Below are 17,107 nucleotides of genomic sequence, written 5' to 3'. Positions count from 1 at the left end.
ATTTATTTGTTCAGCTTATGTTCATACGTACTGTATTATGCTGCTTACACAAGCATAAACATGACAAAACAACAAGTATGTTTACCCAAAACAAAGTATTTTTTTTAATTTTCAATGTGAAATTACCAAATACCAAACATACACTCTAACAGGTGTAGCCAGGTTAGTGGCAGCTTGTGGGATGGGATAAGTCTACTGGTGGGTAACAACGCTTAGAGGTGAGGTATGCAATTCTGATGCATTTCGATACACGTCTTTTTGTCAAATTCAGCGAATATCTCCTCACCGTCCGCTAACAGACTAGCTAACGTTATGTTTTAGTTTTAGTTTAGTTTAGTTTAGTTATATTACTTGCTGTGCTGTTGTTCGCTCTATATCACGGTATTTGTCACTGTGTTGGATTTCTCCAGAATCACATGCCCCACCTTTAACAGTGTATAACATTTAAATTTGGTCTGAATGTAGAGTTTGACATCAAAACACAAATGTTTTTTCAATACCATTAATCACAGGTGTGACCATGATAAAATAAACAGCATTAATTGACAAACATATATATTACATATCTTTATTACATCATTCATGTTGGACATACAATTACAGACAAACACATTTTTATAAATACAGAGAGTTGTATTTACCCAACATCTATTGTAAAGACTCAAAATGTTAGTTATAAAAGTGGAATGTTTGGAACAATCTTTATTTCAGTGGAAACACAGCTCTGTATTAAATACATAAGTTACACAGGGAAACAGGAAAACACACATAGTGACTTTTGAAAACAAATGAACATTGATAAAACACATTTCAGCAGGTTGATGTGCATCTTACAAGATTTCTTTTAATGTACAAAGACAACAGAGAGAAGCCACAGCACAAACTATACATGTTTTCAGATATTTCATCACCACAAAACATCTCTGTCTTTGCTGCACTTTAACATTCACATTCACCCTGTGTTAATTCTTTGAACTATCACAATCAACGTTCTTTCTCTACATATTACACTCATTACATAATAACAAACGTTGATGTAAATCACCTACTTTGGCCTTTGGAATGTATCATTTACATGAAAGGATTTGTTCATGGCAAAAAGGACATAATGTCCCCCAAACTATCAGATCCCAACTCTATTTTTGACTGTGTACATTCTCATGTATGTTTTTTTACTTTGATGCTTGTCATGATGCACTTTTAATTGAAAAAAAAGACAATAATTATAATGAGATCATTTTGAATCTCATTTTTAACTGTAATACCTTTTAGTCCTTTTATCATATCCTTAACCCATTATTTTAAATATTTTCTTAAATCTCTAGCTGATCAAAAAAGAATAATCAAGTGATAGGCCGACACAAAAACCACAGGTGGCACTATATTCCACTTCCTTTTCTTTAAGGCTGAAATGTCAACAGAAAAAGTCGACTGCTGCAGACACGTACTCCACAGACAACTAAATCAGAACATATGAATATATGAACCATATAATGAACCACAACTCTGAATAGCTCCATTCTGGTGTGTATTTGATCAAACGACGCCTGGCACTACACACTGAAGATTTACATGTTAAGATGGTATAATATGTAAACTGTGGTCTACATCCCTGAATGTTCAACGAATGCTCACTATGCTGCTTTGCAACTGCTTTCCGTCTGAAACCCTTCTTTTGTCATTCAAGGTCAAACAGATGCTCTTCGTCATTTTCAGTCATGTCATGCTGCAGACTGGCTGGTTTCATTGTTGGCATCAGAGATTCTTGGTCATTCAGACTCAGCGCTTCGTCTTTAAGGAAAAGAGACCTGCAAGAGGTGAAAAACAAAGACAATTTGATCAATAATTGCAGCACATCAGTCATTTCATTGATTTTTAGAGTTCACAATAAACAAAACTCACTGCTGGACTCGTGGAGAGGGGTTTTGTTTACTGTGGCTGTTTGTTGCTTTATTCTCCTGTATTTGACTCCTGGACTTGCTGCTGACACACTCCTTCTTGAATCCTGGCAGTGATGCCTCAGCCAGTGCCGTCTACAAGGAAGATTGATCAGAAATCACACAGTGACCTCAACCACTTCAAACTCCTGTAATCAGGAATCAGAATCAGAAATACTTTATTGATCCCCGAGGGGAAACTCTTTTGTTCCAGCTGCTCACTATCACGTCAGTGCACACAGGAATAGAAGTACTAAGCAAAAAATATAATACACTATAATACAGGTCAGATAAATTAAGTACCAAGTGGGTATAAGTATAAAATTAAAATAAGGATAAAGTACAAAGCCAGTTTACCGGTTGATGATAATAATACAGTATAATAATACAATGTAATAGTACAAGTAGTAAGTAATAGTGCATAAACTGTCAAGTTAAGTGTAGCCTATTAAGATTACAATGAGACGGTGGATATTGCACAGAAGCCAGTGTTGTTTGAAAGATGTGCTCTAACATCCTCTCACCTGTAAGCTGGCATTCCGAACGGTCCCAAAATCAAGATTGGAGGACACATTTTTCATCAGCGACGGACTCCTGTGGAATAACAAACGTAACAGAATTTCAAAACGGAGACAATCCATGTCTAATTCATGGAAAGCAAATCAATACATAGTATATATTCCACAAGCCACAACATGGTTAACAACAATAGTTTGAGGCAAGGTCTTAAGATGACAAATAATTCAGTCACATGAATAATCAGGAAAGAACATTGAAGTAGAGCCTTGAAATTGTCACCTGGATCAGTTCAGCCATATTTATCATTCATTTACTGAGGCCTACATTGGACCTACATTGGACACAGGACTAAATATTTTGTTCATTTTGACTCTGATGACAACACGGTGGTGTCAATTGCAGATACTTCAAATGTTTTCTTTCATTTTTCTTTTTGAAATTTAAGGTAAAAAAAAAACTTTAAATGTATAAAAAGAATGTAAGGAAAAATATGAAATTTGATCTGGGGCAGTTAAAATTGTCTTTTATTCAGTCTTCATGTTGTGCTTTATATCTCGCAATAATGACATTTTGATTTATGATTTATTCGCATGTTAAACAGCCTAGACTCCGCTAAATATTAGGCGATACACCTTTTTCTGTTTTTCTACTTTAATGCTGAAGCAAAGATGGAAAACCCTTGAGTATCTTTGCTTCAGCACTTTTTGCCAATGAAATGGTATCATTTGTTGTTTTTAACAAATTAAGTAAATGTCTTAAATATCATTAAGTTTGAACTGAAATACATGCAGATACCATGATACCAGTGCTGTGATAAACAGGAAGTCATGTACTGTACCCTGTGATCTTCTGGGACCTCCTGCTCTGGTATTCCACCTCATCCACTGTCCACACCGCTCCTTTCACATTCTCCACACGCACAAAACACTTGTGCAGGCTCAGGTTGTGGCGCACTGCATTCTGATCCAGAGAAAATCAGAGTGATGGAGATATTACTGAATACATGCTGCACAAATCAGGAATGACACACACTGGAATCACAGAGTTAATTATCTGGGGGTGGGATACCTTCCAAGTGGCAGCATTGCGTCTGAAATAAGCAAACGTCCGTGTGAACCAGTTGTATATCTCGTTGAGTGTTAGTTGCATGTCTGATGTTTCCATAATAGCCTGTAGATGGAGGAGAAATAAAAAAACTGTAGCACATTACAAGATCAAATTAAATTCACTTCTGATCCAAGGAAGGAGGACCTATTTAAATTCCTATCATAGGCAACTAAGAGAACCAGCAAATATTCATATTTAAGAAACTGGAACCAGGAGGCATTTTTGCTAGAAAAAGTTACTTAATTAACATGATTAATGGACTATCAAAATAGTTGCCAATTCATTTTCTGTCGATGTTTCAGCTGTACACTGCTGATTCAAACGAATGAGCTCACATGGCAATCAACATGAACATAGAAATACAGCACATAGAGAGGTCATTTATCGGCAAGAAAGGCCTCCAACACTAAAATGTTCACAGTCTAGGGACCAGCGAATACAAAACAGGAAAACACAGAGTAAAAATCAATGGAGAAAACATGAATTGCTCTGAATTGTAAATTATGCAATTAGTCTACAAAGGGAATTAAATAATATATTACATCTAAGTTACTTATACAATGTTTAAAGTTAAGTAAAGAAAGAAATAACTTCTATTCCAAGGCATAGACGGTACCTGTCTTATCAGCGTTGCATAGGTGAAAGGTGGTCTGATATCGGTGTTCTTGTAGAGCTCATATTCATTTTCTGAAACAACAGAAAAACATAGTAAGTGGAAACTGGAGTAGAAATTGTGCTATGAACTATTCATTTCCTGTATGAACACAATCTAAAAGTGACAGTCACAGTATTTGGTTTACCTGAAGACAGCGAGTAGACCAAAGGGTGATGATGACGTCTTATGGCCCCAGCACATGATGTATGAGTGGACGACTCTTCTTCACACCCCTGGGATGGAGAGCTGACAGGGGCCAGAGGTTGGGGGGACACCTGGGCCGAGTGTGAAGGGCTCAGCGAGGGCAGGCTGCTGGTGACGGCGACTGAGCTGAGCTGAGATCGACACAAGCAGGTGATCCAAGTTAACAAAGGAACAAGTGGAATGAAAAGACTGACGGAGAAACAAAACAGAGTGGGAGATTTTTTCAACAGAGTGTAACAGAGCGATTTGATTCGCCTCTTCAGAGGTGATTCCACTAATATCGCAAGAAGAAGGAAGCCAATTATTGTTAATTATAGGGTGAAATTGTTTGGTGAGTGTTGTGGTTATGGTGCAATATTTGCAAGATTAACAAATGATTAGCTTCCACATTATCAGAGCATGTCTGCTGTCTGAGAACACAATGGCAGCAATCTGGTGCCAACAGCTGGGCACCGAAAGGAAAGGAAGCGCTCAGGATTCACATCAGGCAGTGAGTCACACTCAAAAAGGATGGTGATCTCCACAAAGGAAAAGTGTCAAAGTAATTTGAGATTTATGGTAAAAGGGTGCAAAATGAGAAAACTTTTTCAAGAAATGCATTTGTGACATAATTTCTCTGAGCAGATTCAAATGACTTTCATCTCATGCAGGTGTACCCCTTAGCCATGTTTTTTTGTCCCAACATATTTTTGCAACTCATCCAAACGTTCACCAGGTCAATTACAGGCTGGCGGTATCTTCATCAGCGCTAGAGAAGATGAGGTTGCAGCCAGACACGTGTTATTTTCACTCTCCACCACATATTTGGAGTTTTGCTTACAGCTTCAAAACGCCGTACAGTTTCACGGCTCATTTACTTTGTCTCTTTTGTTCACACAGCTATTACTGCACACTATCTACCTGTAGACTGCATGGGTCAGCAGCCGTATCAGATTGTGGCGACTGCAGACTCGCGCGTGCAGAGATCGACCGAGCTTCTAAAGATGGCAGGTGCAGGTGAGCCATCATCGCTCGCAGACGCTCCCGTTCTTTGCAGAGCTGTTAGAGGAGATGAAGGGAGGGAGAAGAAATCAGAGTGGACGGTGTCGCATCGAAATCACTGAACACAGATTATTTAAATGGAACTCTGTGAACCAAACATATTTGCAAAGTACAATTTCCTGCTGTGTCAAACATCAGGAAGGAGGCTGTGTTGGCAGAGCATTACAAGAATATTTACCATGAACAACAAGGTGTTTAGGTGGTAAAATTTAGGAAAACTCAGGTTAAAGAATTCAATGTTGTAGTCAAATATTGCTTCTATAAATATCAGGGGAGATTTTTTTTAAATCAATAAAAACTAATCACATTTACAAAGCAAACTCACACTCTAATCAATGCTCACTTAGGTTTTCTTTGTGCAGAATATGACAATATTAAATGACTATTCAATTTTACTATTTGCATGGCCACTAGCACACATCTAAGCGGCAGTTATAACTCTTGTTGTTGGACATCTTTACAGAACTCATGCCTACCTGAAGCTCAAGTTGCTGAACCACCTGCATCTGGACTCTGCACTGCGCTGTACTTCTGTCATCCAGAGTGTGCTCACTGCTCATGTGCCTGGAACACACACAGGGGCATTAAAGGAATACTCCACTGAAAAGTCTGTAGCTTACTCCTTCACAGAGATAGCAGCTGTAGTAGGCTTGGATTCACAGCAGCTACAATAGATTCCAATGGTGAGTAATGGCAAAAAAAAAAAAAAAAAAAGTCAAAATCTATCAAAACATTCATGGAAACTTCATTTAAACAACTCGTGCAGAAATGAATTTAATGATTTCTTGACAAAGTGAAGATCGTTTGAAACACACTGAACATACGCATCAACAGCAGAGACGTGGACTACGCTGCAGGAGTGGTTAGAGAAGTTTATATGGATGTCTTGTTTTTTTCACCATTGAAATACAATCCAGCAAATTGAATCCAGCAATCACAATGCATCCAGTTTGTGCCTCTCATGTCTTATCCTCACTTTCAAGTCACAGAGATGAGCATCAGTTTTTAAATAAATCCCCAGCAGGCTTTTAACCCCCCCCCCAAAGTAATTAAAGAACAATTTTTGAAAGTATTTCCAGAATCCTCAAACATTCCTCTGTCCATCTGGATGGATAAAATAATACTGTGTCTGCTTCATAACAAATACGATGTTTACTCTGTTTCCCAAGTTACGACTCTATTTCCTATCCAAACAAAGGTGGTAGCCAGGAATGACATGTGTCGTTGCTCAGAAAGTGTTGTCATCAGTTACATAATACAAACATTTCAGAGGAACCTTTCAAGCCTACAGGGGGTGAGTATTTGAAACTGAAAATATTTTCACTGGAGTATTCCTTTAAATCATAAACAGAAAGGTGCAAAGAGTCAGAGTTAAAACCTACTTAATGAACTGGCTGAAGTTCTCACACACCGACTCGCATCCGGGCCAATTACACACACCGTGACTGTAGAGAGTGTGTGTGGCAGCGTGATCAGCTTTAACAGCACTAGAGTGAAAGTATTGACATGATTAAAAACCACAGCAACAAAAATGAGAGCAAAACAGCAATAAAACAGATATAAGGGTGGTTTGTTTTCTTTTCAGGTAGCAGAAAATGACACGAGAGAGGTGGAGGGGAGCACAGAAAAATAATTGGAAAACTATTTACTTTTGATTTGGGACATGTAGTCATGTAAACTTTTTCTTTGCTGAACCACTTCAGGTGGTGGAACACAAAGCAAACAAACAAAACAAAATGTACCGTCCCAAGGGGAATTAAAAGAGAAGTCTCACTGCAAAATCAAACACCTCCCCACCCGCACCTTGAGAGGAAGAAAATGTCTACAGATGACAGGTCTTTGATGTTTACCAAAAGGCAGTATCATCTCAGTTCTCACAATCTGTTTACAGCCCGAACAGACAGATCGTACCTTTCTGCCCTATGAGGAGAAGACGACTGCTGGTCACCCGTCTGTCTCCCTGTGACTTTTGTTGACATTATGTTGTTAGCCGAAGAGTCCTGATTGCCCCTCAGTGTGGTTTTATCTTCAGTTATTCCGCTTGTGAGCTCTTTCCATATCTGCTGCATCTCTGCAGGGCTGAAACCAGCTTAAACAAAAAAAACATACAGTATATTGTAAATTTCTAAATCAGTTTTACATAATAAAGGAAACTGCAAAAGGAATGGGGGCTTATTATCTATTTATGATACATTAGAGGCAGCTGACACATGCAAGGAGCTGAGTGGCAGGTTTTTCCAGAATTATTTACTTTATAAATATACTTGATAATTGTTGATGTTCGCACCTCCACAAGGGAAGAAACGGGGAGAGCAACTTTTTCTCATGACCTCATGTTACCTCTTCACTGTAATCCAGGAATATTTATCACAGCAAGAATATGAGTAATGATGCATTTTCTACTTTTAGGTTTCAATTTCATCATCGTGACTTTTGAGTTTAGTGCAGTTACATAACTGAACCTAAAGCCAACACGAAACAAATCTTCCTGTGCTGAGGTCTCTGTGACAAAATCGTACCAGATACATGTCCATGTTTGTTTATGTGTGTGTCCTTGTGATATGATACAACATACTATAACCCTATGATCAATTCAATCTTAAATTTGCTAACATGCTCTGAATTGCAACACTACAAACACTGATACTGTACAGAAAATCAAAACACGCAAAACATTGGAAATAAAACAGCTGACAACACAGTTGCTTTCAACAGAAACTGCTCCAAAGAGGGAGAAGAAACACAGAAATAAAGTAAAACCTTGGTGTTAAATGTAAAGTGGAGTGACCTGGAGAGAGAGCAGGAGAAGCCAGGACTGGTCTCTGCACCCGGAGGAGCTGCTGCTGCTGCTGCTGGAGCTGCAGGAGCTGCTGGAACACGAGCTGCTGTGCAGGGAGCTGGAGGATGGAGAGAGAAAATAAGACATTTCAAAGAAAAGTGAGGTAGTATTCATGTGAAACTCTGCTGATCACACTCTCTTTTCTCCTGCTAGCTGTCCGGGTATTGATCCTGGGCTAAAATCAGTGCCATATACTGCATTTGTAATGGCATCCTTCAATAGTTTCTTCATCAGATGTTGAGATTTCTGAGTTTGAAATCTCACATTCCAAAACAAAAACTCATCACCCACACAGCCAACATCTCAGCTGCAAAGGCTAGAAAACATTGTTCTCAAATCCCTACAGCAGTGACAAAGCACATAAACATGTTCTCTCTTGATTGCACATTCTGTTGGATCTCCTACCTTCCTCCATCTGTCCTGTTCAAATATGTTTTCATGATGTGTGTCACTTCCAGGACACCATAACATGTTCCACAGTGCTGTGGGTACTGCAGCAGTTTCTTTGCTTCCCATAGAAAAGTTAAAGATTACTTATCAACCTTAACACTAGAAATTGTTATTGTATTTATTACATTTTATTGATGACTTACTAATCTGACCTTTTACCCCCAGATGGATATGTATAGTGTAAAACCAGTCAAACAAACTGAAAAATAAATAAATTAATAAGTTTAAAAAACAGATCACAAATAACTACTTACTTCTTTGACTGTCTTGCTGGGCTGCTGCTGAAGCAGCTGCAGGTGAATCTGTTGTTGTTGTTTCTTGTAAAATTCTTTGAGATGCTGCTAGAAAAATGGTGATGGACCATTATTATTATTATTATTATCGTTATAGACATTTACCTCACTCTCAAACATCTTACTGTGAAATATGCGAAACAGTAGGATATACTAAACTCTTGAATTACAAATTACCAACCGCCTCCCTAGAGTCTCTCGTCAGAGAGGTCCACAACGAGTTTTTTCTTTTATTGACTACTACCGCCCACGAGCCAATGTCAGGTATGTGGTACAATTTTGCCATTATTTTGTTTAAAGATGGGACGGTGACAAGAACATTGGCAAGAAAGACAAGAGGTTTTATTTACACTTCCTTTTTATTCAGACATAAGGCAAGGCAAAGGAAGTTAATTTGTATAGCACCTTTAAACAACAAGGCAATTCAACGTGCTTTACATAAGACATAAAAGTAACACAAGGCAATATAAAAAGACGCATTTAAATAGGATTTAAAAGAGTAAAATAAAATAGAAGATAAAGATAAGCTAAAATAGAGCAAAACAGGAGAACAGAAATTAGGCAGTGGCAGACAGCACAGTCTTAAGCCTTTATTTAAAAGAAGTGAGAGTTGGAGCAGACCTCACATTTTCTGGGAGTTTGTTCCAGATATGTGGTACTTAAAAACTGAATGCTGCTTCTCCAAGTTTAGTTTTGACTTGGGGGACAGTAAGCAGACCTGTCCCAGACGATCTGAGAGCACTTATAGTTTTGCAGAGGCAGAAATAATCTGACACGTTGAGTTAAACCTAGTTAAACCTCAGTGGGTGAATTCAAAGAACCTCAAACCACAAATTGGGTTAAATGCTTAAATGACTACAGGAGCTTAAGGTAAAAATTGAAGTGTAATGATATTAATGAAGTCATCTTAATAGTGAATTAAGGTTAGCTGGCTAAAATTAAATTATTTTCCCATAACAATTTTGTGTTTTTGTGTAAGCTAGCTAGTTTACCTTAAATGACTAATTAGTTTACCTTAACAGACTAACTGTTAGCTAATTTACTAGCTTACCTTGATGGCCATAAGCGATTGGATGGCCGGCAGGCTACAGTAATACTGTAAACCAAGTTATTATAGTACTATATTACTTTACCTGAGATCCAACTTAGACGGACAACTAAGCTAACTAACTGGCTAATGTAAATGTTATATTGCACTCAGTAATTTACAGTAGTTTCAGTCAAATGTAATTTGAATTATTGTATACAAGAGAAAAAACTCAAACTTTATTCTGCACATGTATGGTCCAGTAAACCAGAGTGCAGTGTATTATTATTACAAATCATTGTACCTATATTAGTGTTAATATTGCATAAATACCTGCTGGAGCAGAAGGGCTTGTTGCTTCTGGTGGATCAGAGCCTGCAGCTGGTTGGGGGACAGAAGCGGCTGCATCTGCTGAGGAGCCATCATAGCCAGGAACACCTTCAAGAAGAGGAGGAAAGATTAAATGACAAAGGACCACAGTCTACTCTCAGTGAGTGGGACAGAAGGCAAGTGTCAGGTGTTAAACAGTAATAACCATTGAATGGGAATCTTTCCAATCCAATTACAAAACAGTGCTGTCAACCTTTTGTGAACATCATCATGCTGGATTGTGTCATTGACCCTAAATGAGATGGGAGATAGGCTAGCCAGTTAATTAGCAACACAATTACATGCTTGTTGTGACTCCTAATAGAAGTGTATGGGTATTAATAAAGGCAAACACTCATAGAATAATAACGGATCTGCACTGGTACTGGTTGAGTGACAAATAACCAGAATGATTGTCTCCTTTTGTATCCAAACAGAGGCAACATCAATTGCCATGACTGAAACAACAAAAGCCTCTTACAAATCCAACATGTTGTTTTACAAACAATGCTGAAAAACTATACTAGTGCTGTCAATTGATTGTTGGGTAAAATATAATTTATTATGTGAACAGTTTATGACACTTTTTCAAATGGTGAATATCTCTCATTGTCTACATATAGGATGTCAATCGCTGTATACAGATGTGTAAAGGCTGTGACATGATGTTCTTCATAGGTTTCAGTGAAGCCTTACAGTATGTCTATATGAGAGTAATATCTTAGCGGCTTGCAGGATGTAATGAAAGAACACATCAGGGACCTCAAGTTTGTGATTTTTGTTCTCAGACCTTTGAGATAATACCTCCTGTGTTTCGACCAGACTGATAAGACAACTAGAAAGTTAAGAACAGTGGAACTGAGAATAAAGAATTCACACTTTGGCACAGCAACGATCTGCAGTGCTTGTAGACATGTATGATTTGGTCTTATTTAGCAATCCGTGGATTACTTGATTAGTCGATCAACAAAAAATTGACAATTTTAAAAGCTTATACAATTATTTATATTTTGTTATTTATTTATTGTGTTCAAGCATTTACAGCCTCTTAAATGTCTTTGGTTTTTGTACTGTGTCACATCCCCTGTTCCAGAGACAGTAACATGACAGTCAGCACTAAAGAATGGCATGAACAAAGAAGTGGTGGAATAAGCAGAAAATGTGCAGCATTTATTTGACTATTTACAATATTTACATGCACAAAAAGGTTCTCTAAATGTAGGGGGAACAGGAAAAAAGTGGTTTGGTAACCACTTTTGGTAACCTTATTAAACCTCGTGCGTCTAACAAAAGTCACTTTGTGTAAAAATGTATAGGGTATGTCCTTACCCCACCACATACCTGTTAAATTCTCCAACAATTTTAGTTAGACAAAACAAGCTATTTAAAGACGGGAAATTGTGATCAGCCTTTCTGACAATTTATTGAGTAAACAGTTAATCGATTAATCATAAAAATACTGGACAGATTAATTGATAATGAAAATAATTGCTATTTGCAGCCTTAGTCTTACATTTTTTGTGTCTTTACTGACTCTTCTTGTGTGTGTAGTTTTAAAGACGGCACTGACATACAGGTGGCTTCATTACCATGCTTTATAAATCACAGGGTAACTATTTGTGGTGTGTGGATTGGATGCTACAGTTAGAAAAGAAATACATTACAGATGGAGGTCCCTCTCTTTCATTATAAGAGAAAACCAGTCTTCATTTGTAACGTTTTCAGAGGTTTTCAGGTTGAAAAACTTTCATATCACAAGCCATTATTATGTTTTGAAGACTGGAATCACACTCTGGCAGGTAACGTTGCAACAGTGGCGTTATGACATTGTCACTTACTATAATCATCATGTTCAAAAATATAACACGTTTAAAAATTCAGCTCACACAGTTGCAGAAAGTGCTAGCAGACCCTTTACTATGGACAGTGGCAATGTTTTTTGTTATATTGTTAAAATTCTGTAGTTGAGAGCCTTGTACAGGTTTAGAAAGTGAATTAAGAGAAAAGAGCAGAGCAAAACTGACAGATGAGGGAACAAGCTGAAGGAAACGGTGGTGACCAGGCGTTCATTATCGTGGTTGTTTCATTGATCCCTTAGATTAAGATTCCCAAGGGTGGAATCGCAACAGACAACCATAAAATTATGTTGGGCCATGCTTATTTGCCTTTCACTTGCATCTGTTTGGCCTAGGTCTGTGGACAATTATTCCTCCCTGGCTCTGACTCACAAACTAATAATGAAGGACAAACAGAGTTCTGTGTGTCAACTCCCATCTTGGATCAGATCTCATATGAAATCCCTGCCACTGTCAACAGAGCTACAGGCTCTGGGTTTGGTGTCCTGTCAGAGGACGTCCAATATGGAGCTGATGTGCGGTATTTCTCTTGACATCTGTTTGCCTAAGACTGTTCTATTTCCCGCTTATGAAGAGGAGGAGACGAAGAGAGACGAAGGGAGAAGAGGAGGATGAGGGGGGGCTTGAGGAGTAGGAGGAGGATGAAGATACCTGTTTATTGTGGAGACTCTGCCAGCTTTCACCACTCACTCCACTGCAGGAGTCCCCATTAGCTACTCTCTCTCCTGCACCGTTGTCTGTGTGACTGAGGAGGCTGCTGGCTGGGGTTTGACGGGCTGCCGTGGGACTGAGAGGAGACTCAGGCATCCCAGCTCAGGTCCTAGAAGAAAACAGTCAACACCAAATAAGCTGTAAGATTCAAACACTGTAGATACAGTTCAGCTAAATCATTGCTAAATTGTACCTTTGTGGGGCTTTGCATTAAACACATGGCAAGAAAGAAAACTAACTTGAAATTCTTAAAAAATACCAAGATGGTGGTCATGCTTATTGAGGTGCTGGCTAATAGAACATACAAAGAGAAAGAAAAAATACAGCAGAAAACAACAACATTTCTTTGCACAACTGAAATAAGCAATGCAAGGCTTCAAATCCAATGAAACTCTATAGATGCAGTTTACAGAACCAAAGACTAGATAAAGTTAATGAATCTAGGATTTCCATGTAAGACTTGAATTGCATGTCAGTGGAAACAGCAAAGAAGCAAAGGTATTTCAGCGTAGTTAATTAACATTTAAAAGATCCCAATTTCTGGAGATTAACATCATCCAGACCTCATGCACAAATAACAATAACAGGTGATTTGCAGTAGGTTCTAAAATGGAGGTGTCTATATGCATTCACTATATATACAAAAGTTATTGTATAATTTCAGATTCTCACAACTCAAATCAGTGTTATTTGACGCAGAATATAGTCAGTAAATGTATCTGTGGCTTCTTATTGGCGGGCATGAAGATCCAGGAAAGCTTGCATGGAGTTTTTCAAAGCCACCTTTTTATTACATATCTTAACTTATCTCGGCACTGCATGAAATGGAAACTAAGAGGCAAAAAAAGATCCTACAAATACGCAAGAGAGCCATAAAATACAACCTATTACCTCTAAAACTGAGCACAAGTATGAGTTTAACTTTAAGTATTAACTCCTAAAAGCATCCAAGAAATAAAATCACTGAAAGCTGTCTGACACCTCTATTTGTGTCAGAACTGTGTTACAGCTACATACCGTTAAGATGAACAGTTGAATTCAGAGCAGCCAGGCAGAGTTGATGTCTCTAAGTCATGCAGTTTGGAGTGAGGATGGGAGAGAACTGATGGAGTTGTGTGTCTACCTGAGGGGGAGGAGTCACAGTGTCAGTCAGTGAATGAGACAGTGAGAATAGCAGTTGATTACCAGGATGTGAAAAACAAGACAAAATAGTTTCCAAATCAGCTATAGATCATTTTTATTTTAGGCTTAAAAGTAACTGCTTTTCTGCTGAGTGTCTCCACATATGTACAGATGATTTTTTTGTCTGCATTTGTAAAAAAAAAAGTCCTCTACAATTTGCATTAATCAATAAACATCACGTCTACTTTGCAATGACATAAAAAAAATAATGTATATTGTAACATAATATATAAATAAAACATGCTGTTGTGCTTTCGAGTTGTCTATTTTGCAGTAAGAATGCATTTTTACAGGCATTACTTTTCTTTGTTGATATTCATAGACATACACAATACAATTTAAAAAAACATTAAAAACAAAATGCCTGAAAACAAGCATCATTTATTGTCTTTCATGATTAAAACAAAGGGTCCGGTTTGAGAAAAGACAAGTATAGTCATCTGTGACTTTATTTAGATATGCAGTCAGATATCTACAAGTTTTGAACAACAAAAAGAGCTCTACAGCCACACAACTGTCAAACTGTTATCAAAGAGCTATTTACAGTAGCGTCTTCACTTTTATTTGAATAGCATATCAGTTCATCTGTTAAAAACAAAAGAGTTTTAATTTTGGCTGCTGATAGTGTAAAAGTTCCACACAGCTGCATTGACAAACAATACCTGAAATGACTGAAACTTTGTACAGGACATTTCTGCACCTCTTCATGTTTTTAAGCATTTTGGTTCATTGTTTTCATTCAGTTTTACTCTTCTTTTCTTTTACTCTTTCCTTTCTTTTTTTCTTTTAAGCATGCCACCTTCATCACATTCCTGTAGTGGTTTCGTGTAATGTCAGCTCTTAATTGGAAAATATGTTTTACAGACTGCAAGTACATGATGAGGACAAAAGGCCAGGCTAGGGGGGATATCAAAGTAAGGAACAAAGACCCTGAATCCATTCTTTTTTTAAGTGTTTCTCTCTAGTCATGGCATAAGAATAAAATAAATATCATGGCATAGCTAATGCAGGCTAATACATGTTAAAGATTAAGCTATTCACACCTTGTAAATATGGATTAGTGCTGTACATTTAGATATGATGCTTTTATATAAGTGACAGAGAGGCCAAATATATCTTCTCTCCACAAAACATGTCTTAAAGCAGGACAGACTCAAGAGCAATTAAAGACTGAATTGTGGATAGTGTTACCAAGGTAACTTTCTGCCACCTACTGGATTAGTATTTACCTGCTTCCAGTTTACATTGGAAGAAATAATTAAGATACATTTGTTCTGTATATTCAGCAAAAACATTTCCATGTGGTCTCCATCTTTTTCTACTTTTCATCATAATGCTTTGAGACAGTTTGGGGGTGAAATTAAAAACTGACTTTGCAAGGTAAAGGTTTTATTAACTCTTTGATGACTGGAGACATACACCAGCAGCCAGGAAATCTGAAAGCTTGCACTGGTGGTGTCATGAACCTGCTGTCATATGACTCTTTCATGCCTTTCAGTACTGGGTCACTCATCTCCAAATAGTGCAGTCTAGAGGTCATGGGTTGACTGTTGTGCCCTCCTACAGCTGTGGCCCTGCCATATGACTCTGGTAGCCTCTTTGGAAAATAGTAAAATTTCATCCAGCTGGGGGATTGTACCCAGCCCACATTGACGTTCCAAGGCTGATAGCGGTTGGTCCAGTCCACAGAACTCATCTGATACCTCCTTGGTTCCTGCAGAGGGCATTGTGGCTCCACCCAACCCAAAGATCTGCTCTCATAGAGTCTTCCAAGGAAGTAACTTGTCTCCATCCAAGCCACACACCTTGCCGCTTTGTCACATCGCTCCCTCTCCCTCCTCCCCCTGGCCTTGCTGTACTGCCTGAAATTCCCCTGCTGGAAGTCTCTCAGGTGAGCTTGGTGGACACCCCAGTAATGGCCACGACCATCCTCACAGCGGCCCACCTTCACAAAGCAGTCGTTCACGGACAAGTTGTGCCGGACGCTGTTCCTCCAGCCCGGACCCCGGCTCCTGAGGTAGGGAAACTGCTCCTCCATTGCTCTGTAGATGGACGCCAGGTTGAGTTTCTGGGAGGGTGAGGACAGGATGACTTTGGCAATTAGGGCGACATATGAGAGCAAGGGCTTTGAGAAGAGCTGAGTGTCCTCAGACGAGGGATTGTCTGAGGAGCTCATCAAATTATCTGGATGATGGGCTGGGCTGGTGAGGATGTTCTCATAGGTACTGACAGCATCTGCCATTGTTGCAGTCATTTCTTGTGCAATAATGTCTCTGCTGTTCTCTTCCGTCTTAGATGCATTTATGAAGTCACATCCTACTTTTTCTTCTTTCATGTATGAAGTATCTGTGAGATGTTGTCTTGTCCTTCCTTTTTCTGTATTCATTGTTTCTTTTTAATGTAACTTCCAAGTCCTTGCACAGCAGTGAAATTTAGTATCCTGTCCGTATCAGATCCCACAGTTTGGTTCTTTCCTGTTGGACAAAATGCTGAAACCATTTTCTTCCCTGACAGCCTTACAGGCTTTACATGCTTTTATACTGCTCATATCCATTTTTGGGGGGGTGGGGGGGTTGAGACACAGCACTCTTACTCACTTTTAAAATATGTATTTTATTTGCTCGGTAAGATTAAGGAGTAACCACTTTGGTCATGGCGTGGGCTGGACATGCCATTTTGTCACAGCTGTGAGATAAACACAGGAAATAGTGCAAACACAATGCACTGCTGTAAACTGTATAATTCTGGTATCTGCATAAATATCTTGATAAGGGACAAGCAGATAAAAAATAAGCTTATGTGGAATGGTTGTTTCTTACATTCTATCAGGCTTTCACAGTTATTGCACCATCAGAGAGTCAGCAATTGGTCAGTGGAAATTATTTTGGAGGCCTCAACAGTATGCAAAGGCCATATG

At 38.5% G+C, this 17,107-nt stretch overlaps 1 protein-coding gene across 6 annotated transcripts in view; it reads right to left on the bottom strand.

Annotated features, from left to right (window-relative positions):
- Positions 1 to 554: 554 nt before the first annotated feature.
- Positions 555 to 17,107, bottom strand: part of LOC122874227 (forkhead box protein P2-like) — a 30,943-nt gene continuing 14,390 nt past the window's right edge. For 2 of the 6 annotated variants that reach the window (XM_044191783.1, XM_044191782.1), the window contains exons 2-17: positions 14,026 to 14,131; positions 12,949 to 13,117; positions 10,406 to 10,510; positions 9,007 to 9,093; positions 8,252 to 8,360; positions 7,375 to 7,552; positions 6,846 to 6,950; positions 5,940 to 6,027; positions 5,323 to 5,460; positions 4,364 to 4,553; positions 4,180 to 4,250; positions 3,525 to 3,626; positions 3,295 to 3,416; positions 2,462 to 2,531; positions 1,903 to 2,033; positions 555 to 1,808 (exon numbers count right to left, since the gene is read on the bottom strand). In XM_044191783.1, coding sequence (XP_044047718.1) covers positions 1,679 to 1,808; positions 1,903 to 2,033; positions 2,462 to 2,531; positions 3,295 to 3,416; positions 3,525 to 3,626; positions 4,180 to 4,250; positions 4,364 to 4,553; positions 5,323 to 5,460; positions 5,940 to 6,027; positions 6,846 to 6,950; positions 7,375 to 7,552; positions 8,252 to 8,360; positions 9,007 to 9,093; positions 10,406 to 10,510; positions 12,949 to 13,104 — 1,782 coding nt within the window. In that variant the 5' untranslated portion in view covers positions 13,105 to 13,117; positions 14,026 to 14,131 and the 3' untranslated portion in view covers positions 555 to 1,678. The remainder of the gene's footprint in view (positions 1,809 to 1,902; positions 2,034 to 2,461; positions 2,532 to 3,294; positions 3,417 to 3,524; positions 3,627 to 4,179; positions 4,251 to 4,363; positions 4,554 to 5,322; positions 5,461 to 5,939; positions 6,028 to 6,845; positions 6,951 to 7,374; positions 7,553 to 8,251; positions 8,361 to 9,006; positions 9,094 to 10,405; positions 10,511 to 12,948; positions 13,118 to 14,025; positions 14,132 to 17,107) is intronic. The other 4 variants (XM_044191784.1, XM_044191786.1, XM_044191787.1 and 1 more) reach the window with 3 other exon arrangements.

The sequence above is a fragment of the Siniperca chuatsi genome, linkage group LG4, assembly GCF_020085105.1.
Source record: "Siniperca chuatsi isolate FFG_IHB_CAS linkage group LG4, ASM2008510v1, whole genome shotgun sequence".
NCBI classification, from domain to species: domain Eukaryota; kingdom Metazoa; phylum Chordata; class Actinopteri; order Centrarchiformes; family Sinipercidae; genus Siniperca; species Siniperca chuatsi.
This window is presented reverse-complemented; position numbering and strand designations above follow the sequence as displayed.